Source organism: Paroedura picta, chromosome 7 (genome assembly GCF_049243985.1).
Source record: "Paroedura picta isolate Pp20150507F chromosome 7, Ppicta_v3.0, whole genome shotgun sequence".
NCBI classification, from domain to species: Eukaryota; Metazoa; Chordata; class Lepidosauria; order Squamata; family Gekkonidae; genus Paroedura; species Paroedura picta.
This window is the reverse complement of record NC_135375.1, coordinates 96,791,277-96,812,235: the sequence shown is the minus strand read 5'-3', so window position 1 is coordinate 96,812,235 and position 20,959 is coordinate 96,791,277. Positions and strand designations below refer to the sequence as shown.

Sequence of the window (20,959 nt, the reverse complement as noted above, 5' to 3'; positions counted from 1 at the left end):
AAGCCACAGAGATCACCTGGAGAAAGTGGCCATTTCGGAAGGTGAGCTCTGTGGTATTATACTCCACTGAAGGCCTTTCCCTCCCCAAACCCCACCCTCTTCAGGCTCCACTCCCAAATTCTCCTGGTATTTTCCAACCCAGAAGTGGCAGCCTTATCTCTGATTCTAACAGGTGTTGGCCCTGGTTAGTGCTTGCATGGGAAATCACCAAGGAGGTCCATAATGGGTACACACCTCTGTTTGTCTGTTGCCTTGAAAATCCAACAGCAGGCATCCCCAACCTTTTTGAGTCCAAGAGCCCATTTTGAATTCTGATACAGGGTGATGGGTGCAACCACAAGATGGCTACCTGGGAAGCCCAAGTGCAGGACATAAGAGGGGTAAATTTTACATATACACTGGGAAAGGGGAGGGGGAGAGAGAGAGAGGTTAAAACCAACACAGTAGTGGCAACTCTTGGACCACTCAGTTCTCATAGAGCTTTGTCAAACTCACAGGTGTCTGTTATGGGGAGAAGAAAGGTAAGCCACAGACTCCTTTGGGTAGTAAAAAAAAAAAAAAAAAGCTCCTTACAGCCAGTCAGGTCTAAAACTGGGAGGCATATTTAACCTCTCTGAAAACACTTGGTGAGCGCTAGAAACGGTGGTGGATGCCACAGTACCCTCTGGGCACCACGCTGGGAATCCCTGCCCTGCAGAGTTCCCACAAATCAGCTGGAACTTGACAGTATTTTCCACCAAGTATCTTTCCAACTAAAACCTCACTTCCAGTTAGGGACTGAGCCCTTTGGCTCATCAAAGTACCAGGCCTTGTCTGCAGGGGGCAGGCGAGCCGCGCCGAGCCAAAGCGCCTGGCTCCGGATGCAGCGGCGTGGAAACCCCTCCCCTTCCCGGGCATCGTTTGCAGGCGGCCCGGGGGCTGGGTGGGTGCCTGGCCATGGCTCAGGAGGCCCGCTGGTGCTATCGGGGGGACCCCCAGGAGGGGCAGAGCGCCCCGCTCGGTAAGAATTGGGGGCTGGGTCGGGGCGGACGCATGCTGCGCATTCCAGGCAGCCTTTGGAGTGCAGCCCCTGGGGAATCCTGCCGCTTCTCTGGGCTCCACGTGGGTTTTTAGTCTGGGCAACGGGGAGTGACATGGAGCGGCTGAGCCAACGAAATGCTCTTTCCCCCCCCCCCGCCCCCCGAAATGTTGTGGAAGGAAGGGCCGCCGGAGCAATTGACTCGTAAAAACATCCGCCCCCAGAGCAACTCTAGGCAGTGGCAGATGAGGGCGTCGCTCAATTGAATTCGGGAAAAAGAGCTGGTGTTTGGGCTTTTTTAAATATATATATAAATACCTCGCTTTTCACTGTCCGAAGGAGACTCAAGATCGCCTTCCCTTTCCCTCCCTGCAACAGGCGCCCTGTGAGGTAGGTAGTGCTGAGGAAGCTCCGTGAGAACAGCTCTAAAAGGACTGTGACTAGCTGAAGGTCACCCAGCTGGCTGTGTGCGGGTTATCAAACCCAGTTCTCCAGATCAGTGGCTATTAAATCAAACACCGAGCTGGAAGGGTGATACTTTGCACTGTGGGCAGCACTTAGGCCTGCTCTGCACTTGGTTGGCTCTTGTGTGTGTGGTCCTCATGGCGATACAGCCCTTAACCCCCTTGGTTGGTTTGTGAGCACAGGAGAATCAGGTGGCCAAGACTTGCTATAGCAGAGGGGATAGTGGCGTAACTGTGTGTAGAGTGATGGACACACGCCCTGGGTTTCCCTGGTACCGGTTTGGAATCACTTTAGGGATGATAGATTCAAGTGGGAAAGCCGTGTTGGTCTGAAGTAGCACAACAAAAATGGAGTCCAACAGCACCTTTAAGACCAACCAAGATGTATTCAAGGCGTGAGCTTTCCAGTGCATGCACACCTTGAATACATCTTGGTTGGTCTTAAAGGTGCTGTTGGACTCCATTTTTTTAGGGATGATAGTAAACCCTGAGCAAACCAACAGGAACCAAAAGCCTACATATAATCCTCGCAAGTTGGTATCTTGTGTAAAATTAGGCATTGCATAGATATTCCAGCCAAGTGTCTCTTCTGCTCATGTTAATGAGCTCCCTGGAAAATGACATTTCCACGAATGAAAGCAGCATGGCCTTAATTGCCTGGTAGCAATGATTTTGTAACTCCTCTGCCATGGCCACACCGCAGAAATCCAGTTGCCAATGACTGTGCCAACCCTCTGCTCCAGCCCCATGCAGCCGTGTGCCGATCCTGGCTCAGTGGTCGTCCTGGCGGTAACTTCAGCCCACAGATTTCCTTAGGGATAGGCCAGGCTAGCTCGATCTCATCTGATCTTTGAAGCTACGTGGGGTAAGCCCTGGTTAGTACTTGAATGAGAGACCACCAGGGAAGGCCAGGGCTACTGCACAGTGGCAGGCAACGGCAAGCCACAAGGGCGGTATATAAATAAAAAATAAATACATAAAATAAAAATAAATGAATCTCTTGCCTTGAAAACTCATAAGTTATCTTCAACTTGATGGAACATCCCACCACCCTTTCCAATTCTGTGCTAGACTATAGCCCGAATCTATTTCTCCCGTACTTTTTCTGATTGGTTTTGGTTCCTTGTTCTATTATAGTTCAGTTTGCAAATGGGAAACTGAAGAGTTGTGACAATGTGAACTTCACCTTATACAAGAGCCAAGAGGCCAGTAACCCCAGGAAGAAGCACAAAAGGATTTTGGTAAGGAATTTGCCCCTCACCGTGGCCTCTTCTTAAGTTTTGGTGGACTAGGTACTGCTTGCCGTATTCATCTTAGTACTTGTACACCTTGTTTCCCCTTTATTAAGTTTGGGGAGGTTTATATAGGACTCTGGTGTGTGATCTCTCTGAATTCTCTTACCCCACTTCCCTCACAAGGTGTCTGTGTGGGGAGAGAAAGGAAAGGCAATTGGAAGCTGACTCCATAAGGCAGAGAAAAGCTCATCTTCGCTTTTGATGATGATGATGTCATCCATTCAGTCGTGTCCGACCCTCGGCGATTGTATAGGAAAGTCTTCGCCATGTGCCCCTGTCTCTGACTGCTTCTTTTAGTTAGTTCATGGTCATCCCTGCATCGGCCTTGATCGTGTCAAGCCAGTGGATCCTTTGGCAACCACGTTTCCTTTTGCTGCTGACCATGCCGGGCATTAATGATTTTTCTAGCAAGTTTGATTGCATGATGTGTCCCTTTTGAAGGACATGGAAATCCCAATGTCTGGCTGATCAGTCAACAGCGTATTTCCTTTACAGGGGACTTTATGGGCTCAGAGCTGTTCTAAGTAGCAGGAATCCCTGTGTTATTGAGGAGGATTTAAGCCAGGCTTTCTCAACCAAGGTTTCATGAAAGGGCTGCCGCAAACCAATTAAGAGCATTCCTGGAAGACACTTCAGTCCTACTCCCATCTCAGTCAGGTTTCTGGCCTGGCCATGGGGGAGAGACAGTGCTAGTCACCCAGACAGACGACCTCCGTCGTCAGTTGGACCGAGGCAGGTCGGTGCTGCTGATATTACTAGACCTCTCAGCAGCGTTCGACACAGTTGACCATGAGCTTTTAGCTTGCCGCCTTGCTGACGCCAGAATACGAGGGACTGCCCTCCAATGGCTGATCTCCCTTTAACGGGGTCGCGGACAAAGGGTTGCAATAGGAGAGAAAACATCAAATCGTGGACAACTTACTTGTGGAGTCCCAAAGGGAGTGGTCCTCTCTCCTATCTTATTCAACATCTTCATGCACCCTCTTGCACAACTGGTACGGAAGTTTGGGCTGGGTTGTCATCAATTTGCAGACAACACCCAGCTCCTCATCCTGATAGATGGCCGCCCTGACTCTTTCCCAGAAGCATTAGCCAACTGCCTGGAAGCAGTGATGAAATGGCTCAAGCAGAGTTGTCCGAAGCTCAGTCTGAATCTTCAAGATAGAGGTCCTCTGGCTGGGTAGGAAGGGCCCATGAGAGGAAGCGCGTCTGCCCATCCTGGATGGGGTGAAGGTCTCAACGGCTCACTCCGCCAGGAACCTGGGTGTGATTCTGGATCCTTCCCTCACAATGGAAGCCCAGGTCACAAAGGTAGCGCAGCTGGCATTTTGCCATCTCCGCCAAGCCAAGCTATTAGCACCCTACCTGGCCCTGGGAGACCTAGCCACAGTGATCCATGCAACAGTCACCTCTAGACTGGACTTCTGCCATTCACTCTATGCAGGCCTGCCCTTAGCCTTGACCCGGAAACCACAGTTGGTCCAAAACCCAGCGGCCAGGGTCCTCACAGTAACACCATGGAGGTCCCACATTCGGCCCATCCTCCATCAACTACCGTGGTTGCCAATTGAACTCTGGATCAGGTTAAAGAAGCCGCCTGGCCACAACCAGCATAGAGCCTTCAAAGAGCTCTATGCTCCGCCACCACCAACCAGCTAAGGATCCCTGGCCCTAAAGAAGCCACCTGGCCACAACCAGGGCCAGAGCCTTCTCTGTCCTGGCCCTTACCTGGTGGAATGAGCTCCTGGGGGAGATCAGGGCCCTGACGGAGCTAAAACAGTTCTGCATATCCTGCAAAATGGAGCTTCTTCCTCCAGGCATTTGGCTGAGACTGAGCAAAACCAGCTGAGCAAAACCAACTACAGGGGCCCTGCTCCCTCCCTCCTCCCAGAAATCCATCAATGCGTTCTGCCCCTGGAGCTGTTTGCACTGTTATACTTACCTCTGTTACAGTTATTAATGTTAATATTATTGTTGTGGTTATCTATATGTTATGGGAAAACTAAGTTCCTTGTATTGTTTAATGTGTTAAACTTGTATGAGGTGATATGACCTCCCCAGATGGCTGATGATGTGCCAAGAGGGGGTGGGAAGGGGAGGAGATCTAGGTGGGTGTGTACACAGCTATGCTTCCCAACCAAATTCTTCAGGATCATTCCACTTCTGGGGTTTCTCGATGCCTTTCAGGGGGCTCTCAACAGTAAAAAAAAGTTGAGAAAGGCTGATTTAAGCCCTTGTAGTGCCTGGATTCTGCCAGTATCCATTCCTCAGCTTTCCTTATCTTTTGTCTTCTTTCTTTAGAATGCAGAGACTGACCGGCTTTCATACATAGGGAGTAATTTTGGCTCAGGATCCCTGAAAAGCAACACTCTATGCCGGTACGTCTGTGTCTGCATGTACACAATGAGTAAATGTTATTTTGCTTTCTTCAGACTGCCAGTGTGTTTAGTTCTCATCACATTTACCAGTAGGATTTGGCGTGGGATAGCCGTTCGGAATTTATTTCCACACTTCAACATAGTCTCTGAGGGTGATAGTGTTGGTCTGCATTAGAATTGCGTTGTCAAGCCCAGGAACTCATTAAAAGCCAAGAAGATTTTGGGGGTGTAAGTTTTCTAGGGACAATGCTCTCTTCATCAGATACCAGGTGTCTTCTTGGTCTCTTAAGGTGTGAATGGTCTCGATTCGAGCTGTTCTACTGTAGCCAGGACAGCCATCCTCTGTAGCTATCTTCATGGAGAGGAAAGCCATTGACTTCACTTTGGCATAGTGATTCTGAGCAGAAATAAAATAAAGAAATAGGGGTAGTCTGTACTGAAGATATATAGGCTAATGTGAACATTTAGTGCAGGGGTCCTTAACTTTTCTGAGCCTGTGGGCACCTTTGGAACTTTGGCACAATATGGTGGGCACTTTCATAAAATGGCTGCCATAGGAGTTGGAGCCAGAAACAAAATGGCTGCCACAGGAAATGGTGCCCACCACAAAATGTCAGGGGGTGAGGCTATACGTAACTCTTGTAATACCTCTCCAACATTTCAGGCTGAAGTTCTGTCTCATAGGATGCCCTTTAAAATGCACATAAATCCCCAACAAGGTGTTGGTGGATATCATGTTGATACATGAGCTTGGTGTAGTGGTTAGGAGTGCAGACTTCTAATCTGGTGAGCCGGGTTTGATTCCCCGCTCCTCCCCCACATGCAGCCAGCTGGATGACCTTGGGCTCACCACGGCACTGATAAAACTCCGTTGGGTCAGGAAAGTGACATATAAGAACCAACTGTTGTTCAGTAACATCAAGGCTCTCTAAGCCTCACCCACCTCACAAGGTGTCTTTTGTGGGGAGAAGAAAGGGACGGAGATTGTAAGCCGCTTTGAGACTCCTTCAAGTAGAGAAAAGTGGCATATAAGAACCGACTCTTCTTAAGTAATATCAGGGCTTTCTCAGCCTCACCTACCTCACAGCGTGTCTGTTGTGGGGAGAGGGAAGGGAAGGCGATTGGAAGCCACTTTGAGACACCTTCGGGTAGAGAAAAGCTGCATTTAAGAACCAACTCTTCTTCTTCAGTAATATCAGGGCTCTCTCAGCCTCATCTACCTCGCAGGGTCTGTTGCGGGGCGAGGAAAGGGAAGGCAACTTTAAGCTGCTTCAAGACTCGTTGGGGTAGAGAAAAGCAGCATATAAGAACCAACTCTTCTTCTTCAAAGCCCCTGGTTTAGTGTATGGCTACATCACCCTTAACATGCAGAGTTGTTTTTGTTGTTGCTGCTGCTGCTAATGTTTATTGCATGCCCGTTGTCATTAATTTATTTCTAAGGTTTCGAGTCTAGTGTTTGTCCTAGAAAGGCGGCCTCCTGTTTTTATATACTAAATTTAAAAAATAGAAGTAACATGAACACATGTCAATTCTAATAAATTTGCTTTTTAAAAAGGAACAATAAACTGTACATGGAAAATGCATTTATGGAGCAAACAACCAACTGTTTAGTTAGCTATTCAAAAAAAAAAGGCTGGAAATTTTAAAAGGGGGGAAATGCCTGTTGGTGTTATCTGTTGTTCCCTTAGATACTTTGTCGGGGTGCTTGACAAGAACTCTGGAGAAATGGAAGTCTACAATGCAGAGTTATTCCACATGCAGCCATTGGTTTCAGGTGAGCAAGAGAGGTTTTGTATCAGTTGGATCTTAGAGATGTTCAGTGAGAACCAGGCATAGAAACACAGAGCTGGAAGGGTCCTCAAGAGACATCTAGTCAACCCCCCTGCACAACAACAAATTCACAGCCACCTCCCACCCTCCTCATTCCCCCAGTGGTAGCTGCTCTGTACCCAGAAGAAACCCCAAAACTTCCGGGATCTGTGGACCAATCTGGCCTGTAGAAAAATTCCTTCCTGACCCCCCAAAGTGGCAGCTTGGTGTAGTGGTTAAGAGCAGTAGGTTCTAATCTGGAGACCTGGGTCTGATTCTGTTCTTCCACATGCAGCCAGCTTGAGTGACCTTGGACCAGTCACAGTTCTCTTAGGGCTGCTCTCACAGAGCAGTTCTGACAGAGCTCTTTCAACTTCACCTACCTCACAGGGTGCCTGTTGTGAAGAGAGGACGGGAAGTCGCTTTGAGACTTCTTCGGGCAGTGAAAAGCGGGGTATAAAACCCAGCTGTTCTTCAGTCAGCATTATCCTGGGCGTGTAAGAAAGGGCCACTAGAGCCGAGCGCCAACTCATCCCTTCCTGCCCTCCCTCCCATGTGCTGCCTAAATTCCCAGCTAGTCACAGAATCAGCATTGCTGTCAGCTGGCCATCTAGCCTCTGCTTAAAAACCTCCAAAGAAGGAGAGACCACCACCTCCTGAGGAACCCTGATCTACTGAGGAATTGCCACTCATTATCAAAAAGGCCTTCCTGGCACAGGCTGGCCTATTTCAGATTGAGTTCATTGAGTATTCCCTGCTCACAGAAAGCAGGCATGTCAGGGGGGAGAGTTCAGAATTAGCATTCCTGGTATGCTGGTTTTCTTAATGCTGGCATCCTTTTAAAACAACCATATGAGAACCATAAAACATGCTGTTAGTAACCATACAACCTCAGCAGGAGTATACTTGTGTCTGTGTATATCCTGTATCCCCTATATCAGGGGTAGTCAAACTGCGGCCCTCCAGATGTCCATGGACCACAATTCCCAGGAGCCCCTGCCAGCAAATGCTGGCAGGGGCTCCTGGGAATTGTAGTCCATGGACATCTGGAGGGCCGCAGTTTGACTACCCCTGCCCTATATTGAGGGTCCCCTTGGCAGCTGCAGACACCTTTTTGTAGTGCCCACTGATTGTTTTCAGAAGGGGGATGGGGCTCTTGCCCTTCAGGGCTTCTGCTTGACCTCTGGAATCTCAATTGACTATATGCAGATTAAACTGACATTACTTTGGTGGCAGCTGCCACCCCAGTGTTGGTTTAATTCTCACCCCTCTTTCCCCGTGTGTTTATTAAACTGCCCCTCTTCTCCCCATCATTTGGGCTTCCTGTGTGAGTGACTCCTCCCCCTGCAGCCGCCATTTTGAGGTTGTGCCCACCACCAGGTGTCCGATTTCCAGAGGAGCCCCCAGGCTCCGAAAAGTTAGAGATTCCAGCACTGTACTATTCCCCATCCCCGCCAGTCATATACCTCCGTTTTTGGACTACTTTTAGGCATCCCAGTTTCCTCAACCAGCAGAAGGACAAGAGCCCACCCTGACCGACCGTCCAAGCAAAGGGATCAGGAGCCACTTGCAGCTGTTGTGACACGAGCCTTTTCTATGCTCAAAACTCCCTTTTTGGTAGCCATGACTGAGTGAGCTTCTTGCTTATAGATCTTTTTGTTTTCTCTTTTTAACAGATGATGCAGCAGATGAAGATCTGTCAGAATATTTGAGCAAAACCTACAGAGAGAAGGTACGACTTATAAACCAAACTGAATGGGTCTATTTAGGGGTCTTCTTAAGCCATGGTTTGGGCTGCAAATGTCTGGAAGAGCTTCATGCTTCGTTTCAGTGAAGAATTGGCACTATTTTTCCCATTTACTGATGGCTGTTCTGCGTACCCTGACCTGGATCTCCTCAGATCTTGGAAGCTAAGCAGGGTCGGTCCTGATCAGTATTTGGATGGGGGACACCGAAGAAGTCCAGGTTCGTCTTGCAGAGGAAAGCAGTGTTAAACCACCTCGTCCTGAAAACCCCGTGGGGTCACCATAAGTAGGCTGCCACTGTTCTGGGTGGTTTTAATGTTTGATTGTTGCTGGAGTTGTGGTTTCCTCTGGTCATTCCCTGTAACTAAAGAGCCCTATCTCATGAACCAAATGGGAATGAGCAGTGGAAAACATAAACGTGTGCAGATGACGATGGTGTTAGAGATTGCTTCATTTTTCTTGGCTATTTGTTTCATTTTACCTGGTTCTTTGTTTCACTTTCTTTTTTGGTCCTTTATCCTGCATGGACTGCATAGCTGCTTTCTTTATCAGGGAATCTAGCCATAAAGATAATGAACATATTCTGTTTGGTTTCCCAGAATGATGTTTGGCGACTGGCTCGGAACGATTCGCTCCCTAATTATCTTTGCTTGTTTCCATGGGACGGGAGCTGGAGGGCTATTATCAGCTCCTTGTGTTTTTGTTCCCTGCCTTGACTTGTCCTTCAAGACAAAACTTTCCTGCAGAAGATCCTCTGGCGAATAGCCTCTTGGGGAGCGGTGCAATAATCTTTCCACCCCTTTTCGTGCAGGTGGATCTGTGTATCGAGGCCTTCGGGACCAGCAAGCAGAGGAGAGCTCTGAGCTCGCGGAGGATGAACGAAGTCCGGAAGGAGGTGCTGAACCAGGCTGTGACTAACGCTGCCGAAAACATCATTGAGACCAAGGGCATGGCCGGTGAGGAAAGAGAGTGGTGCAGGAGGGACATGCTTGTCTGTAGCATTCTCCCAGGCTCCAGCATTCTAAGATCACTGATGCTAGCGCTTCATTTTCCAAGAGAGGGGAAAGTGGGAAAAGGCAGCTAACAGCCTGAACTGGAGCAGACCCCAGCATGGTGTAGTGATTAAAGAGTAGTCGACTCTAATCTGAAGAATCAGGTTTGATTCCCCACTCCTCCACATGCAGCCAGCTGGGTGACCTTGGGCCAATTGCAGTCCTATTGGAGCTGTTTTCATAGAAGAGTTCTCTTAGAGCTCTCTCAGCCCCACCTCCCTCACAGGGTGCCGGTTGTGGAGAGAGGAATGGAAAGGTGTATGTAAGCCACAGGAACTCCTTTGGGTAGTGAAAAGTGGGGTATAAAAACCAGCTCTAATTCAGCTCTTCTCTCTTGTATCTGGGCCTGCCGCACGTGTTTTGAATTCTACCTGCAGTTTCACATGTAAAGGATGAATTTGAGTCTCGTTGCACCATAGTGACCCACAAGATTTTCGGGGTGCATGCTTTAGAGAATCAATTCTGTCTGTGTCAAAAAAGCACACAACCTGAAAATCTTGTTAGTCACTAAGGCGCAACTGGACTCAAATCTGGCTCTTCAACTGCAGATCAACAAAGATACCTGCCTGAAACTAATTTACTTAAGTTATGAGATTAAGTTTGGGGGAATTTGGTGGAGATTTATAAAATTATGCTTGGGGGTAGGCAGAGTGGATAAAAAGAGCTCCCCCCCCCGGCAATAGTAGAACATGGGGGCACCCGACAAAATTGACAGGCCACAAGTCCAGCACAGACCAAAGGAAATGTTTTATTCATTCAGCGCATGATTAAGCTCTGCCATTCAAGGCCAGTGGAGTTCGTGGTGGCAGTGAGCAGAGATGCCCTTAAAACTGGCCTTGACAGACTCATGGAGCTACAGTCCATCCATGGCTGTGAGTTTTGGCAATGGAAAAGAACCTCCATCTATGGTGGCGGCAAACCTCTGGATGCCAGTGTTGAGAGAGGCAGCATTGGGCCTCAGCCTCTGTGCTGTTTGTTGGTCCTACTACAGGACAACTGGTTGACCACTGTGCTCTTGGACTCAATGCATCACCAGGGTTCTTATGTTCTTAGATTGTGCATGGAATGTTCATACATTAATAAAGAAAAGACACATAAATTCCTGCATGGAGAACGGTGGCAAAAGTTCCTTTTCTTCCCTGACATGCTAGTTTTTCACAGTTCGGGAGTTTTGTTTTTGATTTTTTTTGACAGTATTAAAAATGCCATCGTCCACTTTGTTGTCTGAAATTATGCAGCATGCTCTTATTTTGCACATTTTGAATTGCCCCCGGGTTCGCCTTCACTTCTGTCTATGAGGTTGAGAGGGGACATCATAGCCCTCTTTAAGTATTTGAAAGGTTGTCACTTGGAGGAGGGCAGGATGCTGTTCCCATTGGCTGCAGAGGAGAGGACACGCAGTAATGGGTTTAAACTACAAGTACAACGATATAGGCTAGATATCAGGAAAAAAATTTTCACAGAGTAGTTCAGCAGTGGAATAGGCTGCCTAAGGAGGTGGTGAACTCCCCCTCACTGGCAGTCTTCAAGCAAAGGTTGGATACACACTTTTCTTGGATGCTTTAGGATGCTTAGGGCTGATCCTGTGTTGAGTAGGGGGGTTGGACTAGATGGCCTGTATGGCCCCTTCCAACTCTATGATTCTATGTAGGGATGGTAGGAAAGCATCCAGGCCTGGTGGCCTAGGTTGGGTTCCATCCAACAGAATCATCCTGGTAGATCCCCGAGCAGAACAGTTGGGAACAGTTGTGCTTGCAGAGCAGAGAGGACTGTTGTCGATCCACTCCTGCCACTCTCTCACAGTTGTCTCTGCTTGCTTTGAAAGCCGTGGTCAACGATGCTGCCAAAGATGACAAAGCAGACATCTCCTTGGTCCTACCTCCATGCCATGAAGATGCTGAAAGGCTGGAAGATATCTACAAGTTTGATGACCGTATCCTTTGAGGTTTCGTTCTGGGGGGCGGCAGGAATAATAAACAGTGTTTTATCCCAATGAAAGAGGTGGACAAAATTGAGAGGGTGCAAAGGAGACCAATGAGGATGATCCAGGGCCTGGGGACCAAACCCTGTGAGAGAAGGCTGAGGGACTTAGGTATGTACAGCCTGGAGAAGAGGAGGGCGAGAGGAGACAGGATTGCTCTCAAGTATTGGAAAGGTTGTCACTTGGAAGAGGGCAGGGAGTGGTTCCTGTGGGCAGCAGAGGATAGGATCCGCAGTAAAGACTTTCAGCTGTGTGTAGAACAGTACTGGCTATGTATCAGGAAAAATTATTCACAGTCAGAGTAGTTCAGCTGTGGAATTGACTGCCCAAGGAGGTGGTGAGCTCCCCCTCACTGGTGGTCTTCAGGTGGTAGCTGGACAGATCCTTCTCCTGGATGCTTTAAGCTGACCCTGCATTGAGCAGGGGGTTGCTCTAGATGGCTTGTATGTCCCCTTCCAACTCTAGGATTCTAACACTCTTGTACAAATATTATGTAACACTCTGAGAGCCAGTATGGTGTAGTGGTCAGTGTCGGATCAAGATCTAGTAGACCGAGGTGAGAGGAAAACTCTTGGGATGCCCCTGGGGAGAAAGACAATAAGTAAAAAACAAATGAATTAGCTAAAATAATAATATTAACTGTGACAGGAAATGGCATGAGCAGAAGCAGAGATGATTGTGAGTGGAAAGGAAGGCAGCCACAGTTCTGCAGATGGCTTGCCTCAGGGTAAAGCTTCCTTTGAAAGCCTTTCTGGTTGCAAGGAGGAGTCATTAGGATCAGGGGAAGAACTTATTTTCCTGAGAACAGCCATCAGTTCTTTCGCCTGCTGAATACGAGGCCCTGAAAGGTCCAGCTGCAGCTTTTATGAACATAACCTCGGATGAAATCCAGAAGCTGACAGAAGAGAAGAGGTACGGGGGAGCTGTAGATATTTTGCCGGAGGTAGCCGTGCACTGTGGCGTGCAGCGGGGAGGGCCACGCTGGTGTCCCCAGAAGGGGCCACGGACTGATTGACACATGCATTCTTGGGCGGTGATGGCCGCAATTGAAAACGACAGCTCACGCATGCCTGATCCAACAGATCAAACTTCCTAGATGGAACTTCTGAGGCACCAGACTCAGTTTGGGGATTCTGCTGAATGTCGGTTCTGTGATTTTTTCTTGGGGTTAACGTAATCCAGGGGCTCTGCCCTGCTCTTTCACCGATGGTCAAAAAACTTGCAGGGTCTCCTTGGATTCATCCTCACTGCTGGCTCTTTCCGCAGAATGCTTTGTCTTGCGTCCGGCTGATTCATGCATCATTGAACCGCTGTGGAGACCCTAGCACAAGGGGTGGCCAACCGTGGCTCTCCAGATGTCCATGAACTACAATTCCCACGAGCCCCCTGCTAGCTCATGAGAATTGTAGTCCATGGACATCTACAGAACCAGTTTGGCCACCCATGCCCTAGCACATGTTAATGCCCGTCATCTTTAGTAGGTTTTGGGCCTCATGAGGAAGGCCCGCATCCAAATTGGGCTGTGGCAGCTGCATTGGTTGCCAGTTGCAACCAGAACATGTTCAAGGTTCCGGTTTTGACCTTTAAGGCCCTTTGCGGTCGGGGACCCACATAGGGACTGCCAGTCGCTTTATGCCCCCCACAGACCCTTACGCTGTGTGGGTACCAACTTGCTAGTTGTCCCGGCCCCTGAGTTTGTGTGGCCTCAACCAGGGCCAGGGCTTTTTCTGTCCTGGGCCCGACTTGGTGGAATGAGCTCCCGGAAGAGCTGAGGGCCCTGCAGGAGCTCTCTGTGTTCCTCAGGGCCTGCAAGACGGAGCTCTTCCACCAGGTCTTCTGTTTAGGTCAGGGCGTGGGAGATCAGATGGGCCCTTCCGAGTCAGATTAGCATCTGGTAGTGGACTGCCAGCACCCAGAGATCATTCCCGGGAGGCACAGAGAGGGAACTGTCTGAACTGGGACGGTTGGGGGTGGAGTGGTTTTCTCTTGCCGCTGGGAGACAGACAGACAGGCAGGCACACACACACACAAACACACAGAGCGGGATTAATTATATTTTACGTGGGGTTTTACTATTGTGTAACTCACCACAAGGCTGCTTTGCTGATAGTGGCAGGCAATAAGTCTCATAATAATAAGGAGCATCTTTCTCTGTGTCGCTTAGCTATTGTTCCTTCGTGTTGGACGAACTGAAGTGCCTGCCCGTGGAGGAGAAGAAGCGGGACCACAAGGCCCGGTGCCTCTGGTTTCTCGACAGTCTCGTCAAGCTGAGCTTCCAAAGAGTGGTTAAGAAGAAACGTCAGTTTTGTTGTCTTTCCCTCCTCCTGCTTCCGTACCTTCAGTTTCCCGTATCGAAGCCTGTTCCTAGTAGGGCAAGGCAGCAGACTGGAAGCCCCCCGTGAGCAGTTTGACTTGTGCAGGAGTCTGCCAAGGCCAGCCTCCATGTATTTAATTACGTCTTTTCATTTCTAGGCCCCATCTCTCATGAATGTGCTATATTAAGCAAGTTTTTTAATTAATTTGCATTGCGCAGATCTGCTGGTTGCTGTGACACAATTCTGCCCTTGAATGCTGCAAGTCTTACTGGGTCTTCCCCACCCTGTCCAAGGTTTCTGAAATTTTGCTTGGCAGTCCCCACTTGCTTTCAAAAGGGCTAAAGATTGAATAATGTTGCATTTCTAGTCAGTGTGGTGTAGTGGCTAAGAGTAGTGGCATCTAATCTGACCAGCCAGGTTTGATTCCCCGCTCCTCCACATGCAACCATCTGGCTAGTCACAGTCCTGTTAGAGCTGTTCTCGTAGGGCAGCTCTGTCAGAGCTCTCTCATCCCCACCTACTTCATAGGGTGTCCATTGTGGGGAGAGGAAGGGAAGGCAGTTGTAAGTGACTTTGAGATCCCTTCAGATACTCAAAAGTGGGATATAAAGCCCAACTCTTCTTCTGCTCAGCTGATTCCACAAATCCAGTGAATCTGAGCTGCAGAATCTCAAACTTACAGGGAAAGTTTTTTGGCATAATGGAGCCTGGTGGCTATTTGATAAAATGGCAATTAATATTCATTTTAGTGTCTCAGAATTGTCATCAGATCTAATCCATCCTTGTTGTCAAGGCTCTTAAATACAAGTCTGGAAATACCTTTAGTGCATTTCTATCCCACCTTTCTGTGGTATTGACAGCTCTTGATTTTCCCTTCCTCGCTTTATTCTCACAACAACTCTGCCAAGTAGGTGAGGTGGAAAGAGAATGACTGGCCCAGGGATGCCCAGTGAATTTATGACAGAAGGGAGAATTGAACCTGGGTCTCCCCCATTCTGCTCCTAGACCACACTTGCTTAATCTTCCATATTATAAGGTTTTGGTAGCAAGAGCGGAATCTCCTTTGTTTAATCCAGTCTGACTCTGGCTTTGCAGAACTGGTGCTCGGTTATCTTGGAAAATCTAACTGAACTGTCCTTCCTTTTCCAGAAGCGATGGGGCCTGACTGTCCATATACCATCAGCAACAAGCTGGTGAAAACTTTCACTGCACTCTCCTATGGCAATGGCAGGTACATTGTTGTGGGGGGGTCTCTGCAGAAGGGTCTAGTAAATCGTATAATTCATGACTCTGTTGGCTGAAAGGCCTTTATTGGGGAGGGGGGCTTGTTGCTAAGCAAGGGTTTCTCCGATGAGTTCAAGGTGGGCTCCTCCAATTTAGCTTGGCTGCCGGAGTCCTGACTAGGAGAATAGATGTTGATTCTTTGTTAGCATTCCGTAGCCTCCAGAGCGTGTTCTGAAGGGCCTTGGGAGGCCTCTGCGAAATATTGCTTGAGATTAACTTCTATTTCTAGCAAAATACTTTTCATGTAATTCTGCTGCAATCGAGAAGGACATCTTCAGCATGCAGAGTCTCCCTGCCTGGGGTGACGGGAGTGGATGCTAAATTCTATGGTTTATCCAGATTTTGTCCATACATAAATACCTTGCAGAGCTTTATCGGCTTCTGATTAACTATGGGGAAGAGCCAGGTGCGGATTCTGTTCCCTCTTAGTGCAGATAGAAACTAGTGTTTAAAAAAAAAGAAAACAGAGACTCCGGGTGTTGGATTCTGCATCCGTTGCCCCATAGCTGCTCTTACGATGAACCCAGAGAATACTAGCTTGTATGATTTCACTCCCCTCTGGCTCATAGTCTGTTGTGAAACGGTGGTGGGAAGTGCCGTCAAGTCGCAGCTGACCAACGACAACCCTGCAAGGTTTTCAAGGCATGAGACAAACGGACGTGGTTTGCCATTGCCTGCTTTTGGGGATCAGCCCTGGACTTCCTTGGAGTTCTCCCATCCAAGTTCTCATCAGGGCTGAGACCCTGCTCAGCTCCCAACATCTGACAAGATTGGGCTAGTCTGGGCTTTCCAGGTCAGACTGTTGTAAAATACTCAATTTTGCCTAAGGGCCCTGCAGCCAAGCTGTAGCCAGGACTGCGATGTGTGCTAAGATACCACACAAGCAAAAAAGAAACGCAGAACGATCTCTATACAATATCAAAAGTCGTGATATAATGTTGCCTGTCCAGGGCATTTAGTCAGGGGTGTGGAATTGATGCAAGCTGCAGGGAAAACTCTTGTAGATGGTTGGTTTAGATTGCGTTAGAATTTTATACACTTCAAAGTGCAGGGCGTACGCAGTACTAGCTGTAGCATGCTTGGTCATGTTCAGTTTCTCAGCCCTTTGCCCCTTCGTTGCTTCTTCAGAATTCAGAACCTGGTTTCCGCGTCCATGAAAGCGAAGATTGCTGCGTATGCTATTGTCCTGGCCTTGCATATCAACCACTTCCAAACGGACCTGACCGTCTTGCAAAGGGACCTGAAACTGCGGGAGAGCAGGTGAGGGGAACCTGGTGACGGCCCTCCTTGTCTGTTAGAAAGGCCTGCAGAGTTCTCGGTTCTGCTCAGAGAACCTTGACGGCAAGGAAGACTTGCCTCCTTTTGGGTTCGATCCTGGAAGCTGTCAACAGGCGGTTGCAGTTCTTCCGGTGTCCTCCTGGTTTTCAGCAATCCTGACCTTGAGAGACTTGATTCCCGTGTTTGGTGGGCCCGCGTGATCCTATGGATGGGCAATGTGGAAGGCTGCGTGGAAGGGGAGGAAGAGGGCAAAACCACCAGTAGAGGGAGGAGTGTCTTCCGCCATCTCAGAGCGGCTGTCGAACTGCATGACTCTTTGTCTCCATGCGCTTCATAGTCCCTGGGAATCAGTTTTCCAGAGATGGGAAGGGGAGTGGGGAAGACCTGTGGCCTGTAGCGCCAGTGACTGCCTGCCTCTAGGCCAGCTTTTCTCAACTTTTTTACCATTGAGAAACCCTTGAAACATTCTCCAGGCTTCAGGAAACCCCACAAATGGTGTGATTGTGTAGAATATGGCTGGGAAGCAGAACTGTGGACATGCCTACCTGGGGCCCCTCCCCTTCCCACCCCCCTCCAGGCCTATCATTGGCCATTTTGGGAGGGGGCTAGTCGACATGACCAAATATGGTCATATCACCCAAATTTAAAAAATATGCTAACATTAACTCCCACCCATTTGGGAAACCCTTCCAGGGCCATCAAGAACCCCCAGGGTTTCACGTTACCCTGGTTGAAAAAGCTTGCTCTAGCCCATGATTAGAAGAAGAAGAAGAAGAAGAAGAGTTGGTTCTTATATGCCGCTTTTCTCTAGCCGAAGGAGTCTCAAAGTGGCTTACAATAGCCTTCCCTTTCCTCCCTCCACAACAGACACCCTGTGAAGGAGGTGAGGCTGAGAGAGCCCTGAGATTACTGAAGAAGAAGAGTTGGTTCTTATATGCCGCTTTTCTCTACCCGAAGGAGGCTTAAAGCGGCTTACAATCGCCTTCCCTTCCTCTCTCCACAACAGACACTCTGTGAAGGTAGGTGGGGCTGAGAGAGCTCTGAGGGAATTGTGACTGGCCCAAGGTCACCCAGCTGGCTCCATGTGGAGGAGGACAGGGGACTCAAGCCTGGCTCTCCAGATTAGAGGCTGCTGCTCTTAACCACTAGACCAAATTGTACAAGATTGCACAGGGTGAAAGTGGCATTTTAAACAGCACACCACAGTGATTCAGAAGTGCGACCAAGGATAGAAAATGGAAGAAAGCCATTTCCCTCACAAGTGACTCAACCATACTTTACTAATCTGATGTAAGTGAGTTTGTATGAACTGGGAAATAAAGTCCACTAGCAGCTGGTTATTAAAATGGGTCTGTCTGAAATGATAGAGGAAAAAATCCATTAGCAGCCAGATACTAAAACGGAATCCAAAGACAGTTTGAAAATGTTCTCGCTCTCCCTCCCTTTCCTTCCCTCGGTGAAGACCCTTCCTGTTAACAGCTATGGGTTAAATCTTTATTGGCTCCTGCCGTGAGAAGCGGTCCTGAATTGTGCAGGGCTATTGATAAGCTATTAAGTAATCCTTAATAGTATATACTATAAAATAAGGAAGTTACTCCTGAGTGAGTAATTTGTTTCCAGCGACCTATTAATCAGCTGTTGCTTGGCTGAAAGAGTTGTTGTTATAGATTTGGATGGAAGTGCTCATGGTAACCATTCACATGGGGCCATTTGCACTCTGAAAGGTCCCAGGTTCAGACTCTGAAATCTGCAGTTAAAAGCATCTCAGATAGCAGGTGTTTGGGAAGGATGCTTCTCTGCATGAGATCTCAAAGAGCTCCAGACATGCAAAATGCACCATGCTACACTTTTTGGCAAACTAGAAGTCTGGCTCCATAAGGCCAAGAAAAAAAACAAGGGCCGCACTGATCATAGAGGGTTTTTTTAAAGCCAACGGTGCAAATGAAGAATATTTTATTGCTCAGTTTTTTTTAATCCCCTCCACCTTTTGCAATACAGCTTCAGGGAATCTGTAATACATTCCGCACAATTATAAGAGTTGAGTTCCCATAATTAGAGTACATGTTATAGAAGTGATTGCAAAACGTACTAAGCAAACCAAGTGTGCAGTTCACAAAGATTTAAAAAGTAATCTAATACTGGTTAACCATCCACTTGGTTTTTAAAGTATATTTTTCACTTTGGCAATTAAATCACTCTTATAATGCGTCCTTTAATTAACTCAGCTCTTATAATTGTGGATTGTAGTACAGATTCCCTGAAGAGGCTTTATTGCAAAATATGGAGGGAATTTCTTTTTTTTAATCTCAGTTAAGAAAAGAGCTCTTATGTACATATGAGTTACAGGCTAGCAATCTTGACAATCACTATATGTCTTCTTTTAGGCTGCAAATGATTTTTTTTTTTGAGCCTGTGGGCACTTTGGGAATTCTAGGACAGCTCTGGCTGGCGCTGGAACAAAAGGGCTGCCATAGAAAGGGAAATGAGCCAAAAAATGGCTGGTATGCCTTACCTTCAGTCACTCAGTAAAGATCCTTTTGTTGTGGCAGCTGCTGCCAAAGCCAAGTTTTCCAAAATCTTTACACCAGGAAACTTCACTGGGCCTCATGTACTTTGAACAAGCACTTGGTTGGGTACCTTGAAAGGGATCAGCGGGCATTGGGGATCCCTGGATTATCGCCTTGGGTGGGGAACTAGAGGAAAAGGCTTGTGGGCGTAGCACCTTAGTCGGGTGGTTGAGATTCTAGCAGTTTCAGCCAGAAGGATTGCAGATTCTTTCTTTACATAGCGCCACCAATATACCTGGTATTTTATTGACTGATGGGAACAAATAGACTGATGAGCTTGCAGTCTAAATTTCTGCCATGCTGGGAGATGCCCAAAGGAGGGACAAGAAAGAGGGTAAGAACCAGCAAGCAAGAGAGGGGAGGAGAGGTGGAAGACAAAACACACCCCTTTTACAGGCTTGTTCTGTTTCTTCTCACCAGGATTCTTGACATTGCCAAGGCCCTGAGGCTAAAGATCACCAAGAGCCAAAGCCTGTCCGGATGTGAGGACCACAAACTGGGGACGCTTTGCCTGCCCTTACCTGTCTACAAAATGCCAGTGGGCCGGAGGAAACGCAAGATGAATTAAATATGGGTGGACGCTCCTTGTTGAGAATCGGCAGCTTTCATTGCACCGGGCAGGAGATGCCGGAAGAACAGGTCCACTGGCCAGCAGCCACCTACCTCAGCAGCCATTGATTTTGTACTCTGCTGCTCACTCTTCACGGGTCACGCAGGATGTCGCCCGCGGTGGGGAAAGAGTAATGAAAGAACAGGGAACCGTGTGGCACAATTCAGAAAGGATAATATACAAACCACAAAGAGCCTCAGATCCACGCAACTAGACAAACTGAAAAAATATACATACAATTTTAACGACAAGATGCAAACCCTACAAAACTGTTCTCAAATCCAGTACAATCAACAAGCAATGAGAGGATTATGTAAAAGAGACAAGAGTACAGTGTTGCATAATGTCTCCTCACAGTCAACCATAAAGTGTATCCATAATACATAATATCCTTGTATTCTATGTTCCATGTAAACCTCCCTGAGCCTCAAGGGGAGGGCGGTATGTAAATATAATAAACTAATAATCAAGCCCGCTGTATGAACAATACAGCGGGCGCTAGACACTTACAGTATTTTGGTTGCTCCGTGGCGGTGGCCTGATGGTGGGGGCTCCCTTCTGGCGGCGGGGCCTCCCCCAGGCGGCAGTCTGACGGTGGCAGTTCTCTGGTGCGGCGGCCTGACGCGGCGAGAGGCGCTTTGCGCCTCTCGCGGCGTCAGGCCGCCGGGCAGGGAGCCCCTGGCAGCCGCGCTCCGCACAGCTACGCGCAGCTCGCAATTGCTCAGGGCTGGGAATCAGAGGGACCAATTGGCTGGCGCTTCGCACCTGCCGATTGGTCCCTCCGATTGTCTGTCCGGAGGAAGGGTCCCTTCCTCATCCCAGACACATCCCTCCCCAGAACCCCTTACCGCTTTATTTAGTCCGCGACGCCGTGGGCGGTGTTGAGATAAATAACTCCCAACAGGACCCAGGAGCTCAGCCTGTTTCTTATCTACTTCTGCAGGGCAATATATAGAGGAGCCAACAACTGAATTAGGCCTTTATTTAGATAGAAAGTTGATTGCATCAATTGAGAAAAGCCACCGGAGGCTTTGCTCTCTGTGCTGAAAGGATGCACTTCGACTAAGTGACTATCCGACTTTGTACAGGGGATCCTTCACTGGCTATCAGTAATGGGGAGGGGAAAGGCCTGAGTGGATCCTTTTCTCTGGGGGAAAGAGCAT

At 48.3% G+C, this 20,959-nt stretch overlaps 1 protein-coding gene and 1 long non-coding RNA gene across 2 annotated transcripts; one reads left to right on the top strand and one right to left on the bottom strand.

Moving 5' to 3' along the window:
- The first annotated feature begins 860 nt into the window (after positions 1-860).
- POLR1E (RNA polymerase I subunit E) lies at positions 861-20,301 on the top strand. Its single transcript, XM_077345553.1, is given in 13 exon segments — positions 861-907; positions 909-1,000; positions 2,620-2,723; positions 5,079-5,155; positions 6,844-6,929; positions 8,641-8,696; positions 9,521-9,665; positions 11,587-11,694; positions 12,558-12,654; positions 13,907-14,040; positions 15,207-15,288; positions 16,470-16,601; positions 19,607-20,301. Coding segments are annotated over 13 exon segments (1,308 nt in total). The 3' UTR covers positions 19,755-20,301.
- LOC143841360 (uncharacterized) lies at positions 5,251-19,846 on the bottom strand. The gene is made up of 2 exons (XR_013232675.1): positions 19,708-19,846; positions 5,251-5,552 (listed from the first exon to the last, which is right to left on the bottom strand). It is a non-coding gene; the product is annotated as an uncharacterized LOC143841360 (long non-coding RNA).
- Positions 20,302-20,959: the final 658 nt, after the last annotated feature.